Source organism: Periophthalmus magnuspinnatus, chromosome 21 (assembly GCF_009829125.3).
Source record: "Periophthalmus magnuspinnatus isolate fPerMag1 chromosome 21, fPerMag1.2.pri, whole genome shotgun sequence".
Classification (NCBI taxonomy): Eukaryota; Metazoa; Chordata; class Actinopteri; order Gobiiformes; family Gobiidae; genus Periophthalmus; species Periophthalmus magnuspinnatus.
Genome location: NC_047146.1, coordinates 28,540,314 through 28,557,573, shown reverse-complemented (window position 1 = coordinate 28,557,573; position 17,260 = coordinate 28,540,314). Strand labels below are relative to the sequence as shown.

At 38.7% G+C, this 17,260-nt stretch overlaps 1 protein-coding gene across 2 annotated transcripts; it reads left to right on the top strand.

The window, feature by feature from the left end:
* The first annotated feature begins 223 nt into the window (after positions 1-223).
* crfb2 (cytokine receptor family member b2) lies at positions 224-15,398 on the top strand. 2 transcript variants are annotated; one of them, XM_033987483.2, is made up of 8 exons: positions 224-365; positions 2,661-2,743; positions 3,754-3,883; positions 3,994-4,166; positions 9,023-9,168; positions 9,242-9,398; positions 9,494-9,606; positions 13,014-15,398. In XM_033987483.2, exons 2-8 carry the CDS (start codon positions 2,698-2,700, stop codon positions 13,512-13,514), a joined length of 1,266 nt encoding a protein of 421 aa, XP_033843374.1. In that variant the 5' UTR covers positions 224-365; positions 2,661-2,697; the 3' UTR covers positions 13,515-15,398. The 2 variants fall into 2 exon arrangements, with proteins under 2 accessions (XP_033843374.1, XP_055086716.1); XM_055230741.1 differs by having other exon boundaries at positions 9,080-9,168; positions 13,014-15,337.
* Positions 15,399-17,260: the final 1,862 nt, after the last annotated feature.

Below are 17,260 nucleotides of genomic sequence, written 5' to 3'. Positions count from 1 at the left end.
TGCCTTCACAAAACTCGTAATTTGTCTATCACGCTGTCGACGTGTATGAATCCGGCTTCAGGCTTTCAGTTCACACACCATTTTGTCAGTTAATTCAAAAACACAAAATATTATTCAGTTATTCCTATAATGAAGCCTAGATAGGCTATATTTTTATTCCGGGCAGTTACATTTTTCCGTCTGTGTAGGAGGGAGGCGTTTAAGTGGAGTCCCTGAACGCGGCATAGTGAGAGCGGGGCGTTGAGAGCGGGGCGTTGAGAGCGTGTGGATCCGTGGTGTGGGCCCGTGTGTCGGTGCTTCTAGCTCATGGTGCTGCGGGAGTGGGGTCGAAACCGCGTCAGATCCACGACATGTCTATCCGTCAGGTAAATGATATGAGTAGAGCCCAGCACCCCGATGCGATGCGTTGCGTGGTATCCGCTAATATTGGTGTTAGCTCTCGGTTAGACATGTTTCCGCTGAGTGGGCGAGGGGATTTTAGCTCACTTCGTTTTTCACAATAACAAGTCTAATATCTGAAAATCCTCGATGTGGCTTGACTTGAGTGTTACTTATTCTTACAAAGCAGAAAAGAAAAAAAAAAAACCTAACAAAATGCCATTGTCAGTGTGTCTGATTTGCAGTGGTGGAACTGAACGCTTTTATTCACGTAAAAGTAGTTATAAGGCTTATATAATATATTACATTACTAGTACAAGCACTGCTGCCAGAATTGTGCTTAAGTAAACTAGAGTACTAATTACTTTTTAAATAAAACTAAATTTTGTGTTTTTAAACCGAAATAATGCATATTATCTTAGCTATGGCCAATCTGTGTACGTATGTGTTTTTGTAACATTATATATATATATATATATATATATATATATATATATATATATATATATATATATATATATATATATATATCGCTAATATTCAGGTTTTTGTCATAATGCAGTGAGTTCTGTGGTCTAGACAATAATAGAAATGATCAGGTCCAATATTTGTGAATTTGCCTTTTAGATCAAGGGTTTCCAAACTATGGCCTGGGGGCCAAATACGGCCCTCAGACCATTTTTTCCTTGTCCCCCTTTCTTTAAAATGTAACTAATTACAATCACATGGCAAGAATTGTTATCAATTACAAGTACAGATTTCAAAATCTAAAAAAGTACAATTACCCCAATTATAGTAACACAAGTATTTGTAAGGAGGTACTTTCTGCCCCTGGCACTTTGTTGTTTGTGGAGTCATTTTTTTGAAGCCAATAACCATATTGTCATTAGATGTGCAATTTATGTAAATAAATAATAATAAATAAATACAAAAGTCGGATACTCTTACGAGTCAACATTGTAAACAATTCCCGGAGGCCTATTAACTTTTCATTATTTGCACTGCTGAACTAACGTTAATTCAAGAATTCTATGTTTGTCTTATAAAAACTGAAGGTATAGACATTTTTTCATAATCAGGATAGGATATTTTGTTTTTTACAATGGACATTCTATTACAAATAAAATTTCTAATTTGATAATTGCATCTACTTACTTTCATGCTTAGCGTTATGATCTACCTGCTGAACCCTGCTGCGAATGACCTTACAAATTTTTCATATTAATGAGACCAGGGCATGTTCCCAAACATTATTATATAGACCCTTTGGCCTCTATCTGTATGACCTTATCAAATTCTACTACATGAACCTTGTTGTGGAATTTTGCATCCTCTGAATAGTCTCAGCAATGCCAAGACTATGCAGGGGATGCAAAATTCCACAACAAACGTGACCTATTGGTCTGCTTTATTTTGTTTTACTTTTATGAACCAAGTCCATCAGGGTCTGGCTGATAATTCTGGTGCTCCTGACTAAGGCCCAGGCCAACAAAGCACAGTGTGACCTTTTGCCAAAACTTGTCAAAGATATTTCTGTTTCTATCACATCATTTGGGTTTAAGTAGGAAAATGTGTATAGTTATACAAATTAAAAGTCTGTGATTTTATATAGTCATTCGATTATAAGACATTTCAAGAAGACTGTGTCCAAAGTATTGATTGTAAAATAAAGTAATATGCAAAGCTTGGGGGTTCTTAATGTATTTGACCTTGGCTCCCCACTTTTTTGGTCCAAAGTAACCTGGGGCCAGTATTAGAAAGCAAATAAATAGGCCTACCGAAAATATGTATATGTATATGTATATGTCCAGTACAGTTACTGTTTCATTTATTGTTATCCAGAAAACGTATAACTCTAACTCTAAACTCAAAGTAATACCGTGCAGTAACTATTTTTGGGTTCAAACTTAATGCTATAGTGACAAAATTGAAAACACTGATCTTTTGGTAAGTGCATGTGTGATATTTTTCCTTCTGTAATTATTCATCAATAACACAACTCAATGTAAAAGTATTCAGAATACTGTACTCTAGTTGTACCATGTATTGAAATACCTTACAAATGCAGATTTTAAAAAGTATTCTGTAACAAAATACTTTTTCTTCCCATCACCACCTGGGCTCTGTTTGCTATTAACTGTTTTATACTTGATTAGTTGTGTTAAGGTGGTGCTTGGGGCCCTATTGTTTAAGAGTCATTGGGCTCTTAGAACAAACACAAATATAGGTGAAGAATATTAGAAGAACGCTGAACTTGGTTTGTGTGTCCTTTTCTGCAACAGTGTGTGGAACTGAGCTGAGGATGGTGCTTCCACAGACATGTATATCCTACTGCTCCTCTCCTGGATCCCACAGGCCGCCTTGGGTAAGTTACAAGACAGCCCAACCTGTTTGTAGAGAAATCACAAAATAACATTTTGTGTGATCAAATATCATACAACGATAATATGAGCTTCAGAATGTATTAATCATTATATATTTTTTGGCTAAATGCATTGCTTTGTTGCAACAGTGCACTAGAAAAGTAGGGGAAGCTACATAGACCATAATCTTTAGCTCCGTTTCAGTGCAGCCAGCATGAGAATAACACTTAAGCACTAAACACTTTAGCATCTTGTGAAATTTGGATATACTGTTATGTCTAAACTATATGATTTACAGGTTTTATAGATATTTTTTGTTTTTAAAAGAGATAATGTTACTTACTAACTGTAGTACTTGTGATTTTAAAACGTGACGCTCTCAAAGACCATGCGGCCATATCTCGTCAGATCTCAGAGACTAAGCAAGGCTGGGCCTGCTTAGTATTTGGATGGGAGACCCTGGGAATATCAGGTGCCACAATGGGGCATCAGTTGCAATAATTGTTGTGTCCTTAGGCAAGTTACTTCACCCACATTGCGTAGTATGAAAATGATGTTCGGAGGGGCTGATTTTTGCAGATTAGCAGCATAATTTCTGTCAGTCTGCCACAGGGCAGCTGTGGTTACAGTAGTAGCCTGCCACCACCAACTATGGAGTGAATAAATAATGCTCTGTAGAGTGTCTTTGAGTGTACAAAGAGTGCTATATAAATCCAATGCATTATTATTATTATTAAGGACACTTTATTCACTCCACAGTCGGTGGTAAGCTATTATTGGCCTGACGCAGACTGACAGAAGTAAGCCTGGTTTTGCCATTTGGTTTCCCATCCCAGCACTTAGGCCCAATCCTGCTTAGCTTCCAAGATCAGGCAAGATCTGGCACTCTTAAGGTAGTATAGCCGTAACAGCTTAGGGTACATAGAATTTGCACTTGCACTATATATATCTGCAATCCTTTTTTTTTTTAGGAAATGGCATTGCATAATTTTTGTGCATTATTTCTCTGTAGTTAAAAGTGTCCCTCCTGCTCCAGTGGGCGTGGTTTTGAAGTCATCCAACATGAACCACATGCTGCAGTGGGACAGAGGTGTGGGAACACCAGCGGAGGTCACCTACAGCGTATCCTTTTACACAGACAGGTCAGACCCCTGCAGCACAGTGTCTCCTATAAAAAGGCGAAAAGCAACTATATTAAAGCCCAAATTGGCTGTTTTAATTTACATTTTAAATTTGCATTATTGTTGTCCAGTGATCCACGTTCCAGAAAGGTGGCTGGATGTGAGCAACTGGTGGAGCCTCTGGTTTGTGATCTGACTAAAGACTTCTCTGACCCAGATCAGACCTACCACATGTGGGTCACAGCCCACCACAGGACTGAGCTGTCCTCCACACGCTTGTCCAACTTCCATCCCATCAGAGACAGTAAGCTCACACACACCAGAGAGGGGCCACAGTTTGTATTCAGTTATCATATTATTATTATTATTTTTTTGGTTCAAATCTCACTCTAGCCTTTTTATATTAGGGTCTGTCTCTAGGAAATGTAAGTAAATGTAATGTCTCCCAAAATTATGGAAACCCAGCAGGGGTGTTGCCTGGGTATGTCAAATGTGATTGTATAATATGAGTACAATTGGCCCTCGCTATATCACGGTTCACCTTTCGTGGTCTTGCTGTTTCATGTTTTGTTTTTTTTGGTGCAATTTTGCATGCTTTTTTACAGCATATGAACGCGCATTGTGTTCTGCGTCCTGATTGGCTAAGGGACTGTCTCCTCCATGCCATGTCTCCTGTACAGTACAGAATCCATTCAGCAAAATTTATGTATATTATTATATGTATTAACATTTATTTGGCTCATTAGTAATTTTTTTATTACTTTGTTGTTATTTTATTAACAATGAATATAATTTATTGTATTACGTTGGATACATTATTTACTTTATTCATAATAATATTGGGTCCTACTTATTGTACTTATTGTGGTACAGCGCATTTGAGGAGGGCACCAATAAAAATGTAACAAGAGTGAATGCGCACAGGGTGCGCATGAGATTAGATGAGTTAAGTTGTTGAATAAAGACGAGCTGTACACTGTCCTGCCGTGTTGGTCTATTTAAGCAAGGAAGACAGCAAACAAATACATTATATTAAATCTAACTGTAACCCGCCATACCCACAGCCTCAAGATACTGGTGAGAACAATATATTAGGGTTACATTTACATAAATGTTTGATCTCTAGCAGGGTGAGTCTGAAGTGCTGTATGTTTGCAAGTTTTCTCATCAACAAAACCCACAATATCGACGAAACAATCTGCACCAACCAGTGACGTGCAGTCAGAGGAGGCAGGTGAGGCTGTGCCTCCCCTGTCATCACAGAGAAAAAATATATGAAATGGTTATATTTATCCAATGATTTTACTGCAAAGTTTGCAATTTTAATTATTATTTTTTATTCAAAGTCGCTGAATTTGTACTTTTACCGTTCAAATACTGAGAAGAGACGGTCATTAAGTATTTTGTCTGCCAATCTCTTGATCTCCCATTTCGTTATGTAGTGCTTTCATGATGGTCTCTGCATGTTGGTGGCAAAATAAGTTTTGTCCTTACTGTTATTTGGCCTCTGATAATGTTGTCGCTGTCCATTGTTAATCTGTCACATTCCGATAACTTTCTTCTGGGCGTGTTGAGTGACTTGTACTCTTAGTCAGAGGGTTTTGTGCCTGAGTGCAGGTAGGTGATGACAGGACCAATACACGAGTCATTCCTCTGGACTTTGCTTATGTCTTTGCTTTGGATGGAAATAAGTCCATTTGAGTTAAAACAGTCATTGACCATTGTGCACTTGAGTCTGTTTTGATCACTTGAACAGTGGTGATGACATTTCTTCTGTACATGTTCTCATTATTGTTTCAATGTCAAGAGGCATGTGTGATACATTTTCATGTCCAGTCCCGAAACTCAAGTTTTCCTGAGTGCAGGTGGTAATTCTTCTCTGACTCATTAAGTGTGTAGGATGTATAAGCTATTACTCTTACATCTTACCAGCTTGCTCCTGGTAGAGGACGGTACTCAGACCTTGGTTTGAAACATCAGTGTGAGTCCCTTTGATTGCCATATTTAAGGAGACACCTTATGCTTTTTTATCTGTCTGTCTTGTCTTTGTTATTTGGCTGTCTGTTGCTTATGTGCCAGCAAGGGCCTTGAGCAGGTGATGGAGAGGACCAGCAATATCTGAAAAGTCTCTTATATTGTGTCTGTAGTAGCTTAGTAGACCCATAATATCTCTCAGCTCTCCTGCTGCTTTAGGCTACTTGTCTTTAAGTGCTCTGACTGCAATAGTATTGGCCAGGTCAATTTTACTGGCCTCTACTGAAACAATACGGCCCAAGTAACGTACTACTTGTTTAAACAGTTCTTATTTACTTGGTTTTAGCTTAATGCCGTATTGTCTGAGTCTTTGTAGCACAGTTCTAACATCATTGACTCATTTCTCTGTAGAAAGATTTTGGCACAGACAGTGCAAGACAGTACAAGTACATTTTTGCTACTGGCTCAGTGTCTTTTAGAAAGATGGATAGTTGTACTATACTTTTCAATACAGCCAATGTTGTTCTCAAATTTGGAAAAAGAAAACATTCTTCCCTTAACATTTTTTGTACTACTGACCTTTCATTTTCAGACATGTGACTCAGGTTGACTAGAGGATCCCATTTTCTTCATCACCTGCCTTTACTTGACTCGGTGTAGCTGGACCTGCAGGAGCTGGCTGCAGAACTGAGGGAGGGTAAACAGCTTGTACAGGTTGCACTGACCCAATAAGTGTTCTCCCAGTGAGTACAATATCATGATCTGTGGGGTCCTGGACATCGACTATAATTTTACCCCTTTTTAACGTTTACTACAGTGTCACAGAATTCAAGTCCTTCTGCCTACTAAGGTTTCACATCAGGCTCAGCAATGAGAGTTGTGTCTCCTTGGCATGGGGGTGCTCATAGAGATGTGTTTAGCTACAGACACTGTTTCTCTTACAGTTTTAATTTGTACTCAAACACTGGATTTGTACTCACTTGTACAACATGTGCTTGAATCTCATGAACTTGTACACTGGTGACGGCGTTCTCAGGGAACAATTTGGATGAGCTGGTCTTTGTTAGTAGTGGCCTGGTTCAGTTCAGTGTCAACAATGAGCGTTACAATATTGGAAACTATGATTGATCTGGCAAGGCTAGAGCCACTCAAAACAAGTGTAGGGACAGTGACCTTAGTTGTAGGGTCTTCATTTGCATGTAGTTTAAATGTTACTTCTAGCCAGCCAATATAGGGCATACTTTCTCTTTTAGCAGTTATTGCCTTCGTATTGTCACCTTCCAGTTTTTCATAAATGTCTCTGAGTTTTACATGTGACAGTTTTTCTTTCCACCACGTTCCATAATGCTTTTGTTTTTTTTGTATTGTATGAAACAGTAAATCAAATACTTTTGTCCAACTATACATAATATGTGTGTTATGTGATACTGTCCAAACCAAGACACCCAAGCATGACACGTCTGCACATTCTTCTTGTGTTCAGTTTGGCAGGATTTGGAACAAAGTAGATTTTTGCATAGTGCACATTGACTGTGTCTCACCTTACTTCCTTCAGCTTTGGAGTTGATGCAGCTCTTGGACACTTTTGGCGTGTGGATCATGGTTGCTCCCACTGAAGTGACCCTTGCCCATTTAAAGGAGGTGACTGATGAGCTCTTCTCATCCTGCAACCTGCTAGGAAATGTTCATCACTGACGTAAGAATAACAGTGTTGATAGTCATCAGTGTTGTTTTGTTGGCAGGCAACAAGCAATGCCTCCTGCGCCTAGAGCAGGTATTGAAAAGCGTCGAGAGATAATGTGACCATACTGTGGATTTTAGAACACATATGGGCTGAACCATGGCATTTGAGGCAGTATTGCCTTGACTTGGAGGTTGATCCGCTTGACCAGATGGCTAGGGTTTTTGCATGAACTCTTTTATTTGCAAGACTTCAACTTTTAAGTTGCTCAGCAGTGTCATGTTAGATTCCATTTCTTTTAGTTTCAATAAAATGTCTGGTTGTACATTTCGTTTATTTTGTGGAGCAGGTGCTTTTTCTTTTCTTACAGCAGGGCTCATTGGTCTGTGCAGTGTGGACAGCAACACAGTGTGGGACTAGCAGCTTTCTTTTATCTTGTCTCTCACAAGCACAGGCAGTGTTCAGCTTTTCTAGTAACAGTTCATCTGAAACATTAACTAGTTGTAAGTACAGCTGTAAATCGCGTTTTATGTTGTCATTCTGCAGACCAGTTAACAGTGTTTGAAGGAACATGTTCTACCCCAGGACAGGGTCATACATCAGGCCAGATTCATATTCTTGAAAAGTATTTTCTGTCTGAGATCTAGGGCATGAATGACAAAACTTTGGGGTGTTACCCTCCTCAGTTACTTTTACACGTCTGTTGCATTTTTCTCTTGTTAATATTCTGGAATATTATTCTGGAATATTCTGGTCAGAGCAGGTACTGGCAAGTTGGCGATAAGTGGCTTCTCACTAGGTGCTTTACTTCCACTTTCTTTTTGCATTAATGATAACTTGAGTTGGAGTGCCTTGATTTCTTTTGCCAACTTTATCCGTTCATCTGGTGTGTCACCTGCCTTATTGTATTACTTGTTCATTAGTCTCTTTTGCATTACTTTGCATTACTTCCACTTGTACACATTCAAGCTCAGGTAAACAAACTCACCTGTATTTCTGTATTTTTGTATTTTTTCTTTTATGTAGAGCAACTCTGACATGCCCTGAATCTCCAGCGATCCGAGCTCATCGCATTGCAATGGGAGCTAATCATTGTTATTAGTGTGGCACGAGCCTTATTCTGTACAAATTCAATTCACGTCCAGGAATGCCTAAGAGTCCAAAAATATCCACTAAATTGTTTTTAGATGCACAGTGCTTGGATCACTTCTAGCTGTAAATCCTCTATGTCCAATACCTCCATCTTTATTACACAATTGTTATGTGACGACACAGGGTTTTAGTGCTTTAGGAACTTTAGCTTAGCTCTAAATATTAGCGTAGCTTTTCTGGTGGCTGTATCTTCACCTTGCAGACTCTGTTGCTGACAATTTTTCACTCTTTGTTGCAAGTCTGGGTTGTTTTGGGGGATGAGAAGCGAGTTGGTAAATTAAATGAAAGGCCATACAAAATTAATCAGAAATTGATCAGTTCATCCAAACTGACCAGTAGATCTCTGTGCCCAGCTGAGCTGCAGCCTCCCATCCTGCGGTTGGCGCATTGTGAATCTTCTCTCTGCATAGACATGGATGCTCCAGTACCTGATCTCTACTCCATTTACAACTCCTTTGGTTATGAGCTGAAGGTTCAGATGGACAGTCAAAGGCCCATGGTACAATGGCACACATTCTTAAATGCTGTAGAAAGGTGAATGTTCCTGCCTAAACCTTCCCTGTGTTCTCTAGCTGAAGTCCCTTTGGTCTCTCGAGAGAAAGGTGGAGCCTGGGGTCAAAGCGGGCTCCCATTACTGCGTGTCTATCCGCTTCTCCGATCAAATAGTTCCCCGCAACTCTGATTTCAGCCCCCCTAAGTGTGTGTACATCCACAGCCCCATCTACATAGGTAACACAAACAGTTTGAACAGTGTTTCACTGGTGCAATGTTCCAAAAGCACTATCAGTTTTTAATGAATTGATGTGCTGCTTCTCCCCTGTCAGAACACCCCCTGGCTGCTTTGGCTGGTCTTCTGGTGCTCCTGCTGCTGGTGGTTCTCACTGTCATTTACTCAGGCTACATCTGCCTCAGACCAAGAGGTCTGCCCTCAGTGCTGGTAAGTACCTCCGCCACTGCATATGACAGGTTAAACTACTATGAAAATCATGCCTAGTTAGTTTTTTGTTGTTTTTTTTTAATTGTGTTGAATTATTATTTTACTGAATGGTTTGAAACGGGCGGCAGATATGATATACATACAGATAATTCCATAACTGTTTAACTAAATTAACTAAATTATTAAGTAGTTATGATTAGACTAATACAAAGAAATGACAACACCATTATTTTGTTAAATAAAGGTTTAAACTGCCAGAAGAATACCTTCCTTGTATGTATGTAAATTTGTCCTTGCATTTTAGATGGAATTTTCTTTGTTGAAACTGAAGGTTTATATTTTAGAACTGACTGCTATATCCTGTATTTTTGTACTTTTCTTCTCAACTTATTTCCCACAAACTGACAATTAACTGATGGAAAACTGTGATAAACATTTACTGCAGGTACTATCCCACCAAACCAAGTCAGACTTAGAGAAACTGTTATATATATTTGCCATCTACCCTCCCACTTTTTCCAAAACATTACTAAAGCCGGCATTCATTTGAACTTTTACATCGATATAGCTAGAAAATCAAAATCACACTCATAATAGCAATCATTTGTGATTCATTAATAAAAAAATAAATACAAATCTGTTAGAAATATTGCATTCCTTAAAACATTGAATGAGAGGTTAAAAAAACATAATTGTTCTGCAACAGAGCTGATGCCGGGTGTGATTATAATAGCCTATGTGGGTTTATGCCTTCAGCTTAAAATACTATGAATGAAAAAACATTTATGCCAGGGTTTTCCCTAATCATCTCTTGATTCATTTAGAAAGTTATTTTAACATGGAATTTTACAATTTCAGTCTGATCGAAAGTGCTAGAGGAAAGATACCACTCTCCCCCTTCAACTCTAGCAGATACAAGAACAAGAGGCTTGCAGCAAGTTTAATGCCAAATATGAAGAATTAAAATATAGCCCTACGTTATTAGAGTTTAAACATTTTAATTCATTAAGACAAATTTTAAAGAGCAATTAAATGATTTTGTGCCTTCGAGATATTGTTTTAATTAAGTATTGTAGGCTATTAGCTTTTAAGGTAAGGTGTACTTTATTATTTTCATGTGAGAGAAATTAATTCTCTGCATTTGAGCAATGGTTCAATCACTGGTTCAACCTGTCAGGAGCAGTGAGCTACAACTGTACAGTGCTTGGGGAGCCATCTCCAGATCTTGAGCTAGTGCTAGCCACTCAGCCAGTTAATGGCTCATACCTATTTGCTGCATGCAGGGTCCACAGATATGTCTTCCCAGTGCATTGGAGCATGGCTGGTCATTATAAGTCTCAGTGTGAATACAGTTTATACTTGATTTTGCCTGTTATTTAACACAGATGTGAGAGTGTTTCTTCAGACAATAAAATTAATATTGACAGTTAGCCTGGCCTAGACCATTTACCTTACTGAGGATTTGATGAGCCTGGATTGTCCAAATAAGACACACTTTCTTCTTTTAAACAAAAAAACTCTCTGTTCCATCTTGTAATGTCATGTGGTAATACAGCAAGTGCTCCACTCTGTTTTTGAACTCCGTACACCTTTGCCAGAATCATTTGGATAATTTCAGCTCTAGAATTGCCAAACTTCATGACATCGCAAGGTGGAGCAGAGCTTTTTGAGCTTTGGAGATGTAGACATATTCATTCATTCAAACATAAGAATGGAACAAAACTCTGTATATTTTTGATGGGATAACAGCATGACTTAAAGCTCATAAAAGTCAGTTTTGTGTAATATAGGACTTTAAATATCACTTCATGGAACAGGCCCACGATAATTTAATGACACATTTTTTGTTGTGGTCAGCTTGATATATAACAGACAACCTACCATATTTACTGTAAATGCATGTGCGATTGTGAGTTGTTTTCTTTTAGTGTTATAAGAAATCTGTGTTTTTTTCTGTGTTTTTTCCGTTCCATTGCACTTAAGCCTCTGAAATGCTGCATGTGGTTTTCAGCTTTCTAATGCATTTGACACTTTCTTAGTAATTCACAGGAAGGGGTTCAGACAGAAACGTATGAACTGAAGAAATTTCCAAAACACTCGACAAAAACAACACGCACTTCACACAAACTTATTTTCAAACTTTGCTTGTTTTACTAACTGAGGAAAATGTGCTCCAAGATTGTATATTATACTTGCCACTGCTTCTCAAACTGAAAGTATCCCAAGGAACCACTGTGGTATCTTCCTCCATCGTGAGGCCATAGTAAATTAATCATTTTAAAACATATAAAAGAGTATGACCAAATGTAAGTGGAAATTAAAACAGTAAACAGCGATAAAGGGCCCCTGCTCTTGCGACCATGGAAGGGCATGCCACAGTGGGACAGCTGCATATCAATCTTGGCTTGACATACCATTCAATAATTCCTGTTTGTCCATTTTAACTTTACAGAGAGTGCTGGAGAGCCATTTTTAAAGATAGAATTTTAATCCAGACATCATTTTGTCCAGCTTATTAAAACAGTACATTGGGTTTATCTGAATGCTATGATGTTTGCAAAAGTTAGAAGATTTTATGCTTCAAAAATAGCTCCTTCGTTAATAGCTCATCATGACTACACACTTAGACTTATGTGAATTCTTTTAACAAATTTTGATCTCAGATATGTCCTGGTGATGCACCCTCAGTTTGGAGTCAATTGGATAAAAACTCTAGGAAAATTTTTGTTAAAGGTCACATAAAGGATGTGTGTACCAAATTTCAGTAGTCTATGACAAACAAACATTTTCTGCCCCATTACAACTGTGCAGGGGGTGATGGAGAGCTATAGATGCATATCACTCTGTCTAGGTCATTAAAATACACAAACTCCACATTGGGCAATTTGAATCAGAAAATGTTTGCCAAGTTTCAAGGATTTATGGACTTATGTAAGTACTTAATGAATAATATATAATTGATTTGGAATGTTATTTATTACCATGCTTAATACTTTTTCTGCAAACCCTCACATGGCCCATGGAGTGTAATTCACTCATATATTAAGGCTATCTTCTCTCTCTGCTTTTACCTGTGCATGTTCACGTAGTCATGGTCCGATCGTCTTTGCTAGACAAGTTTCTAGACTTATCTGTTCTGATGTTGGTGTGTGGGCAAGGCATACTTACCTGGGGCACAGTGTAGATGTGTGGACGGAGCTTAGGACCATCTTAATTTGAAAAATTAAACATTTTGTTCTATTATCAGAACCATTTAAAAGTAATAGTAGTGGGCTGGTTAAATACCTAGAATAAAATAGAAAATAAAACCACAATGTAAAATTATTTAAATAAGGATCTTATGTGCTAAACTTGACAAAAGAATAATACTTTTTGGTTTTCACTAGCCTCCTTTCTGTGTTGTACAGACCTCAACGCGTCACTTGGAGGAAAGGCTGATGGTATTCTTTCATGACCCCATCTCCTTTCTGCACATCATTACACAACTGGTGCCCTCCTATGGACAGACAGAGTGCTGTACTTCAGAGTCGGACAACAGTGAAGATGAGGGTGACTCCAGAGATGGACAGGTAGACGCCACTGATGAACCATACGCAAGTAAAGGCTCACTTTGCTCCGCGCTGTCTCAAAGCCCCTCTGCCCCTCACGGCAAGGAGAGAATGGAGAGAACAGAGGATGAGAGGAGGGAGAGAGCAAAGGAGGAGAGGATAGAGGAGGGGAGGATGAATGGAGCAGAGGAGGTGAACCTTCTCACTTTAAAATTCAGCAGAGACACTGACTTGGAGCTTGACAGTGCAATAGTAGTGTCTGAAATTGACTTTCCTGTCTGTGATGTAACAGAGGAGCAGCATGAGCCAAAGGAGGACTTTGGGGAAGAGTGCTGCAAATCTGGGTACATGAGTCGATGATTCTAATTTGATATCAGAATTTGTTTTCTACAGTCAGAAATGGTCATCTTATTTTCAAAAGATACAAAAACAAAACAGAAGCTTCCTCAGATTCCCACTACCAACAAACTTCCACCAGCTCTGGTAGATAAGATTAAGGTACATTAAGGAATCTGCCTTTTTCTTTTCACCCATCCCTCAGCGCTGCTGGTTGCCTGGGATCCAGAATACAGACTTCTTCAATACTTTATGAACATGTGAGTATGGCCACCGGTGAATCTCCTTATTTTCGGATGAGTGTGATTGACAAGTGTATTAGCTAATCAGGGACACACATGGTCTGTCCATATCAAATCAAATATGGCTGCCTACAAGGAAAAAAAGGAAAAGCTAGGAAAAAATATCACAAGCGGCTGAGAAACATTGCGGATTTCTGCAGAATTAATAACCACTGAAAGCACTGAACTCTGTTAATAGGAGGTGAGAGAAATATAATTTTAGTTCCTTTGTGTCACTGAAAAATTGCACGGTCATGTTTGGTCAGACTTGAGATGCAACAGAGGTTGTGGTGACAAGACTGATATCCCTGGTAATAATAAAAAAAAATAAAAAAATACAGAGATATGTCATTCTGGATATGCTAGGCAATGCTCCTTCGCCGAGCATCGTACACTGTTTTTAACCACGTCAGGACTGACAAAAGATGGATATATTATGTCTAAACATAAAATATGCTGTGTTCAAATAAATGAATAATTAGTTCGGACGATCTTAACGTGGTGGAGGGGTTTGAGCACCCGAATGAGCCTGTGAACTATGCTGTCGGGGGCTTCATGCCCCTTGAAGGATGACCCATGGCAAACAGGAACTGGATGATATGTCTGGGGTGAGGGAAGTCTGGGAGTCCCTGCTTAGACTGCTGCCCCCGCGACCCAGCCCCAGATAAGCAGAAGAAACTGGATGGATGGATGTACAGAAAAACAAACCAATCATCAATGTCCTGCTAGATCAGTGTTGCTGTAATGGTGCACGCTTCAGAGTCTCAGCACATTTTACTATAAAGTTCAGTTTAATTTTCTACAAAGGGTCATTTGTGTTGCTCACAGTGCTGCACGTCACATTTCTCATGGTCTACATGATTTCAACACAGAAATATAACCATGTCACAACTGTGCCATTATTGCACAACCCCAATAAAGTGTTCATCATGTTAAACCTGTCTAGTCTGATATGGACTACATTACAATGGAATGTGCATATTTGTTACCGCTTTTACATCAAAATTATTGAGGAAAAAAAATATTATTAAAAGATTATTACTCCTATTTGTTGTGTTAAAGCCACATTTTAGCCAAGACTAAAATAAAAATATATATGATTGGAATTTAATTATTGATAAAAAAAATACCTTGCAAAATAATGCTGTTTTAAAAAAAGTAGGCAACACTACCAGTTATAAGTAACAGGTCAGATCAATGGAGAGGTGTCCACACTCACAATAAAAATGCATGTATTTCATGTTTATTGCCCATTGTAACTTCGCAGGCTGCTTTGTTAAGAGCTTATTATGACAACACCCTGAGACATGTAAATTGTTTTAATAACTTTTGATCCCAGATATGTCCTGGTGATGCTACCTTAGTTTGGAGCCCATCAGATAAAAACTCCTAGGACAAGTTTATTTAAGTATGAGTGCTACATTTTGGACATCTGTATAATTAGATTCAAAATGGCTGCCTTCTCATTAGTGTGGTCCCCACAGACGTTTTTGCTCAGGATTACATAATGTTTGTGTGTACCAAATTTCATTAGTTTATGACAAACTAAAATTTTCTGTCCCATTAGAAAAGTGTGCAGGGGGCTCTGGAGAACTATTTTAAAAAATAAACTTTTACGTTGCATATCATTATGTCCAGCTCATTAAAATAACACCAGATTGGGCAGTTTGAATTTGAAAACGTTTGCAAAATTTCAAGGAATTTTGTACTTTCAAAATGGCCACTTTGTTAAAAGCTCGTTATGACCACACCCTGGGACTTATGTTGATTGATTAATGTTTGTTTTCATCCCAGATATGTCCTAATGATACTGCAGTAGTTTGGAGTCCGTTGGATAAAATCCTCAGGGCAAGTTTGTTAAAGTACGAGATGCAGATTTTGGCCATCTACATATTTTGATTTAAAATGGCTGCCTTCACGCTAGAGATAGGGTGTGGTCCCCATAGAATTTTTTGCTCAGGGTCACATAAAGAATGAGTGTACCAAATTATATTGGATTATTACGAACATTTTTTTTTCACTTCCCATTGACTTTTTTGAGGCATGGCTATGCAAATGTGGATGTAGAGAGGGCATAGTCTTCTTTGGCGTTTATTTTCAGAATGGCTGTCAAGGCTGTACCAAATTTAATTTGTCTACTGACATACTACTGACATACTACTACTACTACTAGGACAAGTAATGTCTAGAGGTAACAGTGTGATTGGTCTAACAGGCATCCACACTTCAAACTCTGCCTCTGCAGCCAGGTGTCTATAATCCGAAACACCCAGCTGTATCCAATATGTCACCATAGGTGAAATTAGCAGTTGCCACTGGAGCCAAGACACGCACCAGAAAGCTGCAAATATACCTAGTTTGCACTAAAATTGGCAAAAAGCACCACACTATAAGAAAACAGAGGTTTCCTAAAGTTAAGTTTATTTGAACATACTTCAGTGTGTTTAAATAAGTTATAAATGTAAGTTATAATTCAGTAATATCAATTGTTATAACAAGCACCCTAATTTATTACCACATTTTGTGTTTTGTGTTAAATGGACATGATCTGTTTATGTAGTACTATAACCCTGTCGAACAGAGCATAAGCTCAAGTCTTTCTGCTGTGAAGGAGTGTATCAGAATAAAGTCACTGATACAAGTTAATGGATAGTGGATATAGCAGTAGACAAGGACTCTGCAGAGGTAGTGGCTTCTTTAGCCTTGTTTCGATAGGGCCGGTACGGGGATGGGGGGGTTACAGTATGGACCCTGAACATACACTGTTTTTTTTCTCACTGTCTGACATGAACTCAGCCTCAGTCAAAATTATTTATATTTGCTAAATGCCAGAATAATGAGAGGATTTTTTTTGGTAAATTTTTCATTACTTTTTTCCAAGTCAGAAGTTTAGATTAGTAAGATTACGGTATTTTCCGTACTATATGTTGCTCTAAAGTATAAGTCGGACTATAATGAAGCATAATAATGAAGAAAAAAAAACATGTATAAGTCCTACTGGACTGTAAGTTGCATTGTTGACCTTGTGAAGATGCTGACTGAAGTTGGTAAGAGTGTGTCATTTTCTACCGTAAAATGAGTACAGTACCAACATGGGCTAAAAAGCCCATGTAAGGAAGAAGGAATTGCTCCAAAAGAAACAAAGCCAGACACACCCACCAGGAGGAGGCCCCGAGGAAGACCCAAGACACGCTGGAGGAACTATGTCTCTCGGCTGGCCAGGGAACACCTTGGGATCCCACTGGAGGCGCTGCAGGACGTGTCTGGGATGAGGGAAGTCTGGGAGTCCCTGCTTAGACTGCGGCCCCGCGACCCGTCTCCGGATAAGCAGAAGAAAATGGATGGATGGATGAACTGAATATTTTTAACTGATGCTCTGATGAAGAAATAAACCAGATCTGTGACTTCCAGACCAGCACCACTGCAGAACTTGTGTTAAGTTCAATCAGAGCTCTTTGCAGCGTAAAATGCCTCTCTTGTGTAGAGGAG